This window comes from Malaclemys terrapin, chromosome 4 (genome assembly GCF_027887155.1).
Source record: "Malaclemys terrapin pileata isolate rMalTer1 chromosome 4, rMalTer1.hap1, whole genome shotgun sequence".
Lineage (NCBI taxonomy): Eukaryota > Metazoa > Chordata > Testudines > Emydidae > Malaclemys > Malaclemys terrapin.
Window position 1 is genome coordinate 108,343,259 of NC_071508.1, and position 14,873 is coordinate 108,358,131.

A 14,873-nucleotide genomic window follows, 5' to 3' on the forward strand; every position below is an offset into this window, starting at 1 on the left:
TTTTGTTTTTCTTTTTTCAAAATGTTCCAAGCACTCACTCTTACATGCGTATGGGTTGATGATAAAATGATCAAATGAGGAATACTTGCCTAGGAATTGTAATAAAAGTACAAAAAGGAACATATCTTATTTTGTTGGCTTTAGCTACTGAAGTAACACAGCTTTGAGATATCAGTGTGGTCAAATCCAGACAAAAGAGACATTTTCTGTGTGCATGTCAGTACAAGAATGTTTGAAAATGCTGAGAATGCATTTCTATTCTAACTTTTTTCCTTTTATAAGTGCATTTTTTTAAAACATTGCAGACACCAGACTTCACACCTGAGTTGTCATTAAAAAAAATGATCTGGAAAGATATTCTTCTAGGATTGCTGAAGAGAAAGTTTTGTAATTATCTAGGAGGAAGAACATCTAATGTTAGCCAGTACAAATAATGTGTGTGGTGATAACATAAATATTTCCAGCCATTTAAAAATATATAGGCAATAGTCAGCAAAACAGGACTAGATAAAGGTAATTGTTTATTGTGAAAGAAATACAGCTCTTCGAGTATTTAAGAAGACAGCACTTGAACATCAATAGAAAGGTGGTACAGTACATGAAGTTAGACTTTGTCTTCAATAAACATGACAGAAATTTAGTATATCCTATTTCAAACGGCAATTTAAAACAGAAAAAAGTAGGAAAATGTATTTGAAATATGAGCTAAGTTATACTGAATATCTGGGAAAGCAAACATGTTTAACTTCATAACAATGTTCGGTATTTATTTTTCAGAAAGGCTTATGGTTATCTAATTAAGACTACATATGGGATATCAGTATAGAACACTGTTTCTTAACCCCAAGGGGGTCACGATAGGCAGTCAGGGTGGTCATGAGGTGTTGAAAAATGTATTACAATCTAAAGAAAAGAAAATCTTGCTACCCACTCCTCACCCACCTTTACCCTTCAAGGTCAAGTATTCTCTGTCAACTTCTCGACACACACACACACACACACACACACACACACACACACACTGAAATGAATTATATAGGCTTACTGATATATTTTTTATTCTCACATTTACAGCAAATAAAAGGGTGTTCATACATTTTTCTCTTGTATCTTTTTATTTGTTTTTTTAAATCTGGAAATAAAAACACTTAGGGTGAAATGTTGGCCCCATTGAAATCAATGGGAATTTTGCATGACTTCAGTGGGGCTAGGATCTCACCTCTGAACATTTTTGTGTAGTTTTCAAATGATTACTGTTGGGCAGGAGTCAATGGGACTACTCATGTGAATAACTACTCACAAAGTGGGTTCACAATCTGGCCTTATACGTCCAAAATGAATTAAATTGCCTGTTTGTTTATTGTCTGCTTCACTGACTTCTATGGTTGTTGTACACTTTTATGTGAGGACAGAATTTAGGTAAATTGAATTATGCTCATCATCTTTCTATGACATGTTTGAAATAAGGATAATATTCAATGTATAACTGAGACTATGCAAAAAGAACAGGAGTACTTGTGGCACCTTAGAGACTAACAAATTTATTAGAGCATAAGCTTTCGTGGACTACAGCCCACTTCTTCGGATGCATATAGAATGGAACATATATTGAGGAGATATATATACACACATACAGAGAGCATGAACAGGTGGGAGCTCTCTGTATGTGTGTATATATATCTCCTCAATATATGTTCCATTCTATATGCATTCGAAGAAGTGGGCTGTAGTCCACAAAAGCTTATGCTCTAATAAATTTGTTAGTCTCTAAGGTGCCACAAGTACTCCTGTTCTTTTTGCGGATACAGACTAACACGGCTGCTACTCTGAAACCTGAGACTATGCAGAATGTTTGGCAGTAGGTATTATTTGAGGTATGGGGGCAATCCAGCCATCCTTTTCCAAGCATCACTCCCATACTGTGTTAGAACGGTATGATCAGACCCAGGATTTACTTCAGATTTGCAAAGCATGGGCCAGGTCCTCAACCTGAAAGTCAATGGCGCCATGACAATTTATACCAGCGTAGGATTTGGCCTCCTCATGATTAATGAACTTTTCCTGCTGAGTTCACCTATCAAGAAACTTAACCTGACATTTTAACAACCACTAGTTAAAAAATTGATGCATTTACTAAATGACATAATTTACTGTCCATTACATTTAGTTTGTTCTTGAGAAATTAACTTGTTCCCATGTTACCATTTTTTCTTGATCACTAGGGGCCTGATTCAGCAAAGCAAAGGAGCACATCAGTGCTTAAAGCTAAGCCTGTGCCAAAATGCGCTGCTGGATCAGGGCCATAGGGCTCAATCCTGCAAACTGATGAGTGCCTTCAACTCTCATTCCTATCAAAGAGAACTGTAGCAAGAGTGCCTCTTATATTTTGCTTTACTCATGTCCTTTATATCATAACATGTTACATATCAGGTACATAATTTCAAATAGTACATTGTTTTAGAAGCAGTACTTCTGATCACCAGTTCTCCTGAAGCCATGCATAAGCATATTCATAAACCAAAAGCATCACTGCACCACCTAGAAAAGAGGACATTATCTTAAGTATCAAATTAGATCCCTTGGATATTTTGCAGGACATGTATTGTGTCATTTCTCCTGCACTGAAATTGTAAATTGAAATATAATGAAACTGTATTAGCAAAAACTCTCTGGATTCTACCCAATCACCAGTTAGAACATAAGAACGGCCGTACCGGGTCAGACCAAAGGTCCATCTAGCCCAGAATCCTGTCTACCGACAGTGGCCAATGCCAGAGGGAGTGGACCTAACAGGCAATGATCAAGTGATCTCTCTTCTGCCATCCATCTCCACCCTCTGACAAACAGTGTCTAGGGACACCATTCCTTACCCATCCTGGCTAATAGCCATTAATGGACTTAACCACCATGAATTTATCCAGTTCTCTTTTAAACACTGTTATAGTCCTAGCCTTCACACCCTCCTCAGGTAAGGAGTTCCAAAAGTTGACTGTGCGCTGCGTGAAGAAGAACTTCCTTGTATTTGTTTTAAACCTGCTGCCTAACTAAAAACAGTTCTTAAACTATATAAAATTTACCTAACACTGGAACACAAAGTCAATGTGAAAAGCTTGTAAATTAAATCAAGAGCACCCTTGCTTTTAAATGCAATTTTCTTACATATTTTTCATACTTTTTTCTAAAAATTTTCAGCAGATGTTTATTTTATTTTTTTAGCTATGGTACAGACAAAACTCTTGATCTGCAAAATATATAGAGAGAGAGGGAGAAAGATTTGGACATGAAAAGAATTGAATGAAATGACACAAATTCTTCACTAGAATTATGAAAATCCTTGCAAGTAAGATTTGAAAAGGCTGATCAAATGTTTTGTTTGAAAATTGGGTTGGATGGTTTTACAGGACCTGTAATTTGAAAATCATTATACCGGAATTGAATCTAGTCTTCCCACAGTTATATCTCGTGAATCCACAGGCAAAATGTGGGGTTAATGGATTGATACTGGTAGAATCAAAAGTGTGACTAAACCTCAGCACTAATGCAATGAGGGAACTCTGATCTGACAGAAACAAGTATGCCATTCGAAGACTGGGCTATAATTATTATACAAGTTAAATAAATAGACCCGACACAGTTTCTAACAAGGTTGATCTTCAGAAGGCATATATAGGCCTCTGCATAGCATATAAAGAGGCCTATACATTGGGGAAATTATGAAAGATAATTGAAAGGTTCTACCCAATACAAGTAAATGTAGCCCAACCTCGATTGTAATAACCGAGTAGGGCCCAAAGCTTTTCTTTTTTCCCTAATTTTGCCTGTTGGATCAGATAGCTTAATTAGAATGCAGCATCTCTGAAAAACCAAATAAAAACATCTTCTAATGAACTGAGCTGACCTTTCTGTTCCCATGGGATAGGATCAGACAATCAGGGACATAGAAATGCCATGTGACTTATTCCAGCAAACCATGCTCAGACTTGAAATACACTACAAATAGCAGCCTAATAAAGTTCACAGATAGTCAGATTGGGAGGGGAGGGGGGTAGAGATAGAATTGCAAAAGGCTTTCACAGACAGTTTGGCAAAGCCTTACTCATTCGCAGATACAGTTTGAACTCACACAGGGCTGATTTCAAGTACTTAGGTAGTGTGAGATTTTTTGTACAGCTCTCTTACTCAAACTATTTATGCTGTAGACAGATGGACTTACCTTTTCAGCCACAATTAAAATTGTTTTCTTATTTCATTCAGACAGCAAAATCTATATATTAGTCAATGGGACTACTCATGGGCTTAAAGTTAAGCACATGCTTAATTGCTTTGCTGGATCTGGGGCAGAGTGGCCAGCACCTTCTGGAATCAAGGCCTTCATTACAAACTTAGCTGTGCTGGCTGGGACAAGGAAAGCGGGGATCTTCCTCTTTCCTGCCCATTGTGGGTGTATTAGGAAGGAGAAGGCTATGTGCTCCCTGGATTGTGTCTGGATTCCCTGTGTCCCACCCTTCTCTGAAACTGCACAAAGGCCAGGCATTGTCTAGCTTTTGGCTGGAGAAAATCATTTACAGGAACACGCAAGCATTTACAGGAAAATTTCATACTTTTTTATAATGAAAAACACGAAACATAGGCAGAAGAGATCCTGTTAACAGACACAGTTACCTATTGGATTTTAAATCTGTGTAACCTTGCCTATTAAACCACCTACTCCAACTGGAAACACATATTTACATGAGAATAAGATTCTGGTCTATTTGCGGTACCTGCACTCTCAGCCATGCAGTGCCCGCTTGGAATGGCAAAACTCAAAAGGCCCCAGGTCTGTTCAAACTTACACTCCGTTTCCCATTGTTCCTTACAGGCATTGGAAGCAGAAAATAACTAGAGTACGGTGCACTTTGGCTCTGCCTCTACATGCCTCTGCTTCACCCCCCATACTAGGCTGGTGTAGAGCCCTTATGCCCATACTGGCCTCGCTAGGGAGGCTCCCTGCACAAAGGGTGTTCTCAGGGAGCCACTTATGCCAACTTTAAGGCACCTTTACACTACCAAAGAACATGAAGTAGCCTTACTGTAACAGAATCAGGCCCAAGGAGTGGGGGACTAACACTAACAGTTCCTATAAGCATATCCTTCAAAGGTCTTCAAAAGTGTGCCTGAAAAATATGCGGATACATCCATTCGCACATACAACCAAACCCCCTCTTGCCTCATGATTTGTTCACAGATCAGGCATCTGCATGCACCAGTAGGTAGTTGCGTGCACAGGATTCCAATTTAGACATGCAAATGTGCTTTTTTGAGGGCAAATTTAGCCCAACAAATCCAAATGTTTTTTTTTTATCAAACTAAATAAATAAATAATGTAAATATTAAGGGACAGATTTATGTACAGTATTTCATTTGTTTAATTGTTATCTGTTGGGTCTTAAATTTAAATGGAAACTGGAAATAGAAACCAAGAATAAAGAAGAGACAAAAATAATGGAGGCAAAATTACCTGGGCCAAGCCTCATGATCTTGGGAACCAACCCTTTGTACAAAGCCAAAAACCTGTAGCAGAAAGAAAAAAAGTTTCAAACAATATTATTTTTCTACAAACAGAATGGAATTTTATCTTATGTTTGCTAAGATGCTGACATAGCACTTTTAAGCAATTATTTGGAATGACACATGTCCAATAGCAGACAGTATCTGGATTTTAACATTTTACAGAGGCAGATCAGATGAAGAGAAAAAGTTAATCAATGTTCAGTACAAAAGCTTTGCCATGATCCCATCCAATCAGAAACATGACTTTAATCAGTGAGATGGTTTTTACTTTCAAGACAAGTCTGTTAACAACAGCTGCATTACATGGATAAAATGACTGCTATAATTGAATATCAAAGCCACAACTCATTGCTCACTTGAGAAATATTTAAAAAGTTGGAGAAAGTTATTGCCAAAAGGTTCTGTCCTCCATTCACTCATTTCAGCAATCATTCTCAATGTATAACTGTATGCAGAAATTGCAAGTAGAGTTTTTAACTGTGAAGTGTTCTGTTGTTCTACTGATATTTTGCATCTGCAAAGTGAAGAGTCAGTTTTATTGTTACCAAGCAAAAATGCTGTGCTTGAAATTTATTAGGTATTTATTTGTGGGACATAAATTTCAACAACATAACAATATTTTTGCAAATATTAAAAAAGAAAAATCCTACAGCTGAAATAGGAAGAGGTTTCTTTTTACATTTAAAATACATCTCTAAAACGTTACATTGCACTCTCTCGACACATAAATGCAAGGTGGTTTCATGTCCCTCATGAAATCTGACATATTACAACACAGTTTTGTGGACCCATATGAACTAAAACAGCGGCCTGGACATTTTATTAAAATAAGAATGTTTTACCCTTCTTCTTTATAGACTGTTGCCATAGTTTTAAAACAGGTTCTGTACTTGATCTCTCCAGGCTCTGGCTGTGGCCCTTGAATCCTACTTTTTGCAACATCAAAAGGGATATTAATAATTGAGGCTATTGTCCCTGAGACTAGCCCAATTCCAAATTTTCTCAAGAACTCCAAAGTTGGCTCCTAAAAAGAAAGAAAAAGAAAGAATGAATGAAAGAAAAAGGAAACGGAAGCACCTAAATAGGTTAAACACTACAAAGTAATATGCATTTAATCAGAAAACTTGCACAACACGACACACTCATGTTATTCTAGCGGAACACATTAGGATTTCCTAGGCTGGAACTTGTTTTCTTGACAATCCTATTGGCTATGTTTTTACACATGGTCTAAATTGCTGAAGTACACATTTCCTCACACAGGATTTATAAACACAGTTCATAAAGAAAGACTGGTATGGCATATGGGGATGATTTGTATAATTGGGCTTCACAATGTACTTAGTATTACTGTATCAAAACAGGAGAAATCCAAGCACACTATTAGCTAATTGGCCAGAATATTTTACAAATGACAGCAACTTCCACCATGAAGCCTACTAAAATGCTCATTTGTGTGTTGGACCCCCAAATGTTAAATTAAATAAAGGCTAATCTCAGTCTGCTGCCATTCCCCTCCAGGTTTTTTACATTTATTTTCACGTGTAGCTGATCCACTGTACTGAGAAGTGCTAGCTTCCTGTTATTAACAATCCAACTTGGTGCAACTGCAAAACAGCCTTCAACGTTCTGTGCATTATAAACAGTAGTAACTCACTAAACTAATTGGCTGAAGAATTTACAACTCATTGTTTTTAAACCCTACTATTCTTTCATGATAAAAGATAGAAACAGATTATAAAGCAGACCTTAAAACATTTTGTTCTTTCTCTGTTTGAAACTAGATGATCCAATTGTACTTTACTGGATTCCCTTAGAAAATCTTTCTACCTTGGCATTCTCTATGACATCAAAGTACTCAGTTTATTTGAGAGTCAAATTTTCTTTAACAAAGTCTAATCCCATTTCTGTGAACAGTGTTAGTCACAGTGAACTCTGTCATAATGAATTTTCCTAGGCTGTCTGTATAACTTTTTATGCCCCTGTTCTTCCATTCTACGCCAACAGAGCAAAAATCCTTTTATATCATACCATGCACTGCATTCATGCATCCTTCAAGTCTTGCAAGAAGGCATTCAACATACAGCAAATCAATAGTAAAACAATATAGGATCATGCCATGTGATACATTCAGCTTAATATTAAAAATGTAATAATAATAATAAAATAATAATAACAGCAAAGGTTTCTTTTAAAGGTGTTATTTGAGCCATACATATTCCTAATGAAAAGAATTCTAAAAAGGAGGTACATAGTGGCCTTACATTTGTTACTGAATGTAGGAACAGTCCATAGGTTTTCCTTCGCAGATTTGCAGCTAGGAAAATTAGTTACAACTTCATAATATTCATTGGACTTCCATGCAGGTGTGTTGTAAGTTTAAAGAGAGGCTTTTAAATCAACAGGGTGCTCATATTTAGTTACAGAAAAAAGTAACTCTATAATTTCACAATAGAGGGCATTTACTTGGATAATCCCTTTTAAACTAAGAGTAAAACAGCTTTTGTTATAATTAAACATTACACAAAGTTCTCACCAGAATGCTTAGCAGCAAATTATTGTCTAGACTATCTGTACAAATCCAAGCTGTGTGCGTGCAATTACAATTAAGGCTGGGGAACCCTGCAACATTTCAGGTTTTACAAAACTTTAAAACCAACTGTAGCTAGGAGGTGACAAGTGGCACATTGGTATTCAGGGCTGTAAAACAGTCTGAATCCCCTTTTGGGGAAGTAAGCTCTTTGGGGCAGGTAGTGTCATTCACTATATGTCTGCACTGAACCTAGCACAGTGAATTGCTATTCTAGGTGTTACTGTAATACAAATGTTAAGCAATAATTATTAAATACTAAATGTTGAACCTGGGGCCAACTGCATTTGTACTATGTCCTGGCAGGTCAGCTCTTTTCGAAATGTTGAGCGTTCTCATATGTACTGGGGTGCTTTGAATTTCAGGGTTATATGCTTTGGGATTAATAGTATCACAGATGCCATGATGCACCAGAGTGTTAAAACAATGCAAATCTAATTGAAATATGACACTTTTATTTCAAAATAAGAGAACTCCTATGTACATTTATGACAATATACATGATGAATAAATAATAAGACTAGATTAGTATTACAGCCTGGTGTTTTCAAAGGATCCTAAAGGAATAATACACCAAACCCAGTGATTTTCAATGGGATTTGGGCATCTAAGTCTCTTAGACTTCTTTGAAAATTCTAGTCAGAATATTCAAGAGTTAAGTAGGACACAAAAGGGTTAAGTGATTTGAAATAAGTCATAAGAAATAAATACATACACTAAATAAATTTGCCCCAGGTCACTGAGTGGGTCAGTGGAGAATCCAGGAATAGAATATAGAGGCCAGACCCCCCCATTCTCTGCTCTATACATAGGACTACACTGCCTCTCTCTATATATTTGTGACTTGGTGCTATGACTCTACTACAGACCAGGATGAGGCCATCAAATTAATTTTCACTTGTGACCTGATCAGGATTTGAATCAAAGTTTCTAGAGCTGCAATATCAGTACACTGACCCTGCACCATTTAATTGCTGTTGCCTGACTTTGAAGGGAACAGCTGTGGCAGCATGTCAAATTGAACCCACCATTTAAGGGAATTATTGGTATAAAAGAAGGATGTTTTCTGATTTTTTTAAATACAAATGGAGGAGACCAAATTCTGCATTGGCTTACACACAAACATTTCCATTGAGTTCCAAGGGATTGCAGAGGTGTGATCAGTGCAGAATGTGCTCAAACAACTCTTCAAAGTTTTAAACATGTACTATATGTTACAAAATTCAACCAAGAAATGAACCAATTAGGTTGGGAAACATTTGATCAACTCTGAAATAAAGGTTTTTCTTTAGTCTCTCAGGTCCCTACCGTGCCCACCCTATAACAGCCTAAATAATAGGGAGGTAGCGTAATCTAGTGGAAAGAGCATTGCACCTGGGCAAGTCTCTGCATCTTGGTTCCCTTCACACCCTTTGTCTGTCTTGTCTATTTACACTGTAATCTCTTTGGGGTACAAGCTATATCTTACTATGTGTTTAGTCAGAGCCTCTAGGAACTAGTGGAATATAATAAGTAAAAGCATCATGGAAGAGACCTGGTAGCACAAGGTCTCCTACAATGCTCACTACTGCACTTCTATTTGCAATGAATGCCATGGCTACATGTGTGCCACTTCAGAACCCTTCTTTGAAAGTCTCATTGCTAAAGTTGCTCATTTAAATACTCTACAATGACCACAAAAATGACTAATTGTATAAACAGATGCACAACAGCCTTGGGGGATGAATGTACTGCAGACATAAAGCTGTTGTCACAATCCTGAGAGTAACATTTCTACTTGCTCCTGTGGCGGACAGCTGCAGCTTGCTGGCAATCCACTCAGAGCGAGTTGTTTTTCAGACTTGGGAGTTTCCCACAGTGCAAACTCCCAGTGAAATACAAAACTCCTTTCTTTTTAATCCAGATTCGGTATGAATTCAATTTATTATTTGTAGAGCCCTGTGAGCCCTAGTCTTGAACCAAGGACCCATTGTGTTAGGTGCTGTACAAACACAGACCAAAAAAATTGTCCCTGCCCCAAAGTGCTTACAATCTAAGTATAAGATGAGACAAGAAATGGATACAGACAGACAGATGAGGTAGTACAAGGAAGCAATACTGGTCAGCATGGGTAGGCAGTGGTATCAATGCACCAGCAGCAGGACCATCATCAAGTTTTCGTAGGAAGTAATGAAAAGGAAAAATAGAAGAAGGGAGCGTAGAAAATATAAAAAGCAGGTGTGGGCAACCTCTTGCTCTCACAGCCATCAAAACCCTCTTGGTGCCCTGCTCCCTGGGCCCATCAAAACCAATCTCCGTGAGTCTCCTCCACTAGAAAAAATGTCCTGGTTTTTCCACCTCATCACCCTACATCCTATGTCCCTGTCTGTGCCCTCTGTCTCCAATGTCCCCCTTGTGCAGCTGGTCAGAAAACAGAGACAACATTTTTTAAAAGGGTCTGGTTTGCATCAAATTTTTATTTTGTAAAAATTTCTCTCTCCTGTACCCCCAGCTATGCTTTGTCCCCTCCTTCCCCCATCTGGATGTGGGCCTGATTCTTCTGCTTTGCCATGCTCCTTGCCTAAGTAACTCTGTGCTGAGACTTCGGAACTGGAGTAACTGAGGCAGAAGCACTCACTAGCCAGACTCTCTTCCCTTTCAATATAGCATCTCCTGGTGGGGGAGGACATGTTTGCAGACTTAAAGCAACCCAGGCTGCAGCTGTCACAGCTCACAGGACATACAGGCTGGGACGGTCCTGGACAAATGGGATGGTGGGTAACTATCTTGCTAATTCACATCTTGTGTTGAAATTTCAGGTTGAACTGTAACTTTGAGAAATACCATTCCTTGGCTTCCCAGTCTTCTCCAATGTGCCTCACAATCATCCTCTGCCTCCATTTTTTTACAGCACCTTGCACCAACAAGAATTTCCCCCCACATAGGGCTTCTCTGTTTCTTAAAATGTCCCGGGTAGTGTACAACTAAAAGAAAATTCTTCTGCTCTCATATTCTTGGATGACTTTTATTGTTTTTCAAATTTAGCACTCAGGTTTTGCTGCCTCTTCTTTCTTCTTTGCTGGCTGAAACTGAAGCTGAACCTGAGCAAGACAAAGCTGATACTTGTGGCATTTTGCAGAGCTTGTGGCTCTGTTGATTGATGACACACACCCACAAATGATCAATTTAGTCAATTGACTGGGAATATTCTTGGATTCCTTGCTGGCACTGAGCTTTCACATAGCAGCACCCACAAGTATTGCTTACTATCTTCTTCACTTGGCTAAGAGACTCCATCCCATCCTGGAGGACAAAGACGTGGCCTCAGTCATTCATCCCTTTGTCACCTCCAGCTGGACTACAGCAAAGCAATATATCTGGTCATCAAACCTTCAGCAGTTAGGAAACTCCAACTAATATAGAATGCTGCAGAGTGTCTCCTCAGCAACACAGGCTACTGTGAGTGCATCAGACCTGTCCTCTGCCCTCTAAACTGTCTTTCCATAGAATTTTGAATCAAGTTCAAGGTATCAGGCTAGGTCTACACTACCCGCCTGAATCGGCGGGTAGAAATCGATCTCTCGGGGATCAAATTATCGTGTCTCATCGGGACGCGACAATCGATCCACGAATCGACGCTCTTACTCCACCAGCGGAGGTGGGAGTAAGCGCTGTCGACGGGGAGCCGCGGAGGTCGATTTTGCTGCCGTCCTCACAGCGGGGTAAGTCGGCTCTGATACGTCAAATTCAGCTACACTATTCGCGTAGCTGAATTTGCATATCTTAAATCGACCTCCCACTGTAGTGAAGACCTGCCCTCAGTCCTTATCTTCAAAGTGCTCCATGGTCTGGGGAATTTAAAAGATCTGGGATGAAGATTGTGGTCAACAACTATGCTTCTCGGCCACAATGGAACTCTCAACAATAACGGTAAAGTTTGTCTGTGTAGAAGTAAGAACTTTCTCTGGGGGTGGTCCGAGACTGTGGAATGAACTCCCTCAAAACTAAGGATCATCACAAACTTCATCACTTTCTGCTTCAAGTGCAAGGCACATTTGTTTGACCTTGCCTTCTCTAATTTAAACACATTGCGACAGGTATATTTATATTACAAAGAACCCCCCACACACTATCAAAACAGGACACTCTCCTGAACACACTTCTCCCTCTGGAAAGCCAATGAGAGAAAAAATGCCATGTGACAGATGTGTAATCACATTGCTTAATGCACTATTGGAAGGTGCTCAGATACCACAGTGACGAGCACAGTATAAGAACCTATATACAATACAATAGAACAGAATAGATATGGGAGCCTTTTCTGTGACATAGCAACTGACTCATCAGCTCCACATCTGGGTGCAACAGCCCCTTTAACAGGTGACACAGCATACATCTGCAGCAGCTGGATAGATCAATTTGTGCCCAGAATTGAATTTTTTTGGTGGCCACTTTTTAGGATTTATTATTATTAGGAATGCAGTGTTAAGGTGGGTGACTGCCACTTAGAGGTAGTCGTGAGCAAATATTTTACTTGTTATTCTGAAATTAACATTTACCAACAAATCTAACTATGATAAAAATAGCAAAGGGAAATCTATTGGACGTCTATGAAATGCGTAGCATAAACAAAGGTGAAAGAAATTACAGACCAATTCAATTGCTAGTGCAGATGTATAGAAGCTACTACTCTGTGGTTTATACATTAGTGGTACATAGAACAAGTCTGGTTTATTCTGTTTTTAGTAAACAGAGCAGGAGGTTGATTGTAAATGGTGTGTTTAGCAAAATAGACTGAACATATGAAAAATTATTCACTTTGAAGACTTACAACCCACACATGTCATTTATATCATCCAGGCACTCAACACAAAAGGTTTATTGTTTTTGGCAAAATAAGCTGCAAACATCCTTAATTGGGATGCAAATTTAATGCATAGTTTAACACTGTTGACAGCTAAAAGGCTCATATGGACATTTCGATACATTTTTCCACTTACGTTACAGATGGTAAGCAGCAGATATATAGTAAAGAGCCAGAGCTATTTAAAAAGTGTACCATTTTTATTTCACAGTTTTTATATGATTGTCAGCATTACAAGACTTACTTTGAGTTTTTCTTCTCGGGAAGCATATGAAATGAAAAAATTGGTTTTTGTGATGAAATACTTGAGAATAATTGAAAAGCTGAAACAGTCTAATCTTTTCTGCTCCTACTGAGAAACAGCTTATTCTATCAAGCCCAAGTCAGATATTTGATAATTGTTGGCATCTATATTGCTTTCCCACTGATGAAAAAGGATTAGATTACAGATTACAAAGAATTATTGATTTTTTCTGTTCTCCAAATGCTGAGTGGAATTCTGTGTTCACGAATATGTGAGACATAATGCTTGCATTTTAGATGTACAGTTGGCAGTTGAGGACTGATCCAACTCCCATTAAAATCAGTGGAAAGATTCTCACTGATTTCAATGAGAATTGGATCAGACCTATTGTTGTCAGGCCCTGTGCAAACTTCTCTACACAATTGCAGTTAATGCAACCTAATCCTGTAACTGGCTACACCCTTGAAGAAATCTGTCTTCTGGTTGTGGTGTACTGTACACTGAGAACAAGTAGGTGGATTCTGGCCACCAAACTCACTCCCCTTAGATTTAAAATCATACATAAAATGTATGTCTCCAGATCTGAATAATCTATTGCATCATACAAAATCTATATAAACTCTGAACTCTCCTCTCCCTCATAATGCAATAACAGCTTCTTATGACATTTTTTTTTACTCTAAAAGATTAGCAAATGGTTGTTATGCCAAACCCTATCACTATCCCTTGATTAGCAGGCAGGAACTCTTCGTTATTTCCTAGAAGATATGCCTGACCCTCCATGTCCTTAAGAGTATCTGACTTTTCATATTTTGAAATTTACAATACTCTAAAAATATGTAAACTGGTGATAGGTATCATGAAAAATATACATGAAAACATTCACTAGTTACACAGAATTTTTTAATCTTCTTGGCAAGGAAAATACTTCTAAATTAATGTCAAGGTATGCATGTGCTTAGAGCTTTCGGAATACATTCTGAATGTGTATTGTTAGATTATGTTTAAACATACTAAAAGAAACCTGTGGAAACTTGCATGTTAGTTGCTCTTGAACAATTCAATTTACAGTAAGAATTTGCAAATAAGTAAATTGATCTTTTCCTCATTCGGCTACAAAAATACCAGGCTACTTAAAAGTGCAGAAAAACGGGTGCTGCTTTATATGGGAATCGAAACAGGTACCTTTTGATGTAAATTACAGTTTCTTATATGAATATCACCAGATATTACACCTGTGGTTGTTTAAATTGTCATCATAGTTTTAGTTTTGCATTAGTGAAAACACAGTTCATGAAGTACAACACTGAAGCTATTAATAAAGTATTAGTTGTTGCTCATACAATTCTTTAGGAAGTTGCTGGTACAATCATTCTTTACATTAGTGAATTTTCTCTTTGTTATATAATACAGAAGTCTGTAAGCCTATTTTAATAAAATTGTTTTATGTGCCGTTCCAGCTACAAAGGCTTTCTGTTTAATTTACTCATCATGGTGAAATTCACCCTCAATGTAGATAACACAAGGTCTATATACCACTTAAAGTCCCATTTAAATACTATTGCGAGACTGGCCTTCTATACACAGGTGAATTTATCTTGTTATCCTTGAGCACCGGCTGATCTGTGTCTGGAATAAGTAGG

General features: G+C 38.0%; 1 protein-coding gene across 4 annotated transcripts in view; it reads right to left on the bottom strand.

Moving 5' to 3' along the window:
- Positions 1 to 1,759: 1,759 nt before the first annotated feature.
- SLC25A21 (solute carrier family 25 member 21) overlaps positions 1,760 to 14,873 on the bottom strand; it is a 369,737-nt gene continuing 356,623 nt past the window's right edge. For all 4 annotated transcript variants that reach the window (XM_054025834.1, XM_054025833.1, XM_054025832.1 and 1 more), the window contains 3 exons: positions 6,396 to 6,577; positions 5,501 to 5,553; positions 1,760 to 2,538 (listed from right to left, as the gene is read on the bottom strand). In XM_054025834.1, coding sequence (XP_053881809.1) covers positions 2,477 to 2,538; positions 5,501 to 5,553; positions 6,396 to 6,577 — 297 coding nt within the window. In that variant the 3' untranslated portion in view covers positions 1,760 to 2,476. The remainder of the gene's footprint in view (positions 2,539 to 5,500; positions 5,554 to 6,395; positions 6,578 to 14,873) is intronic.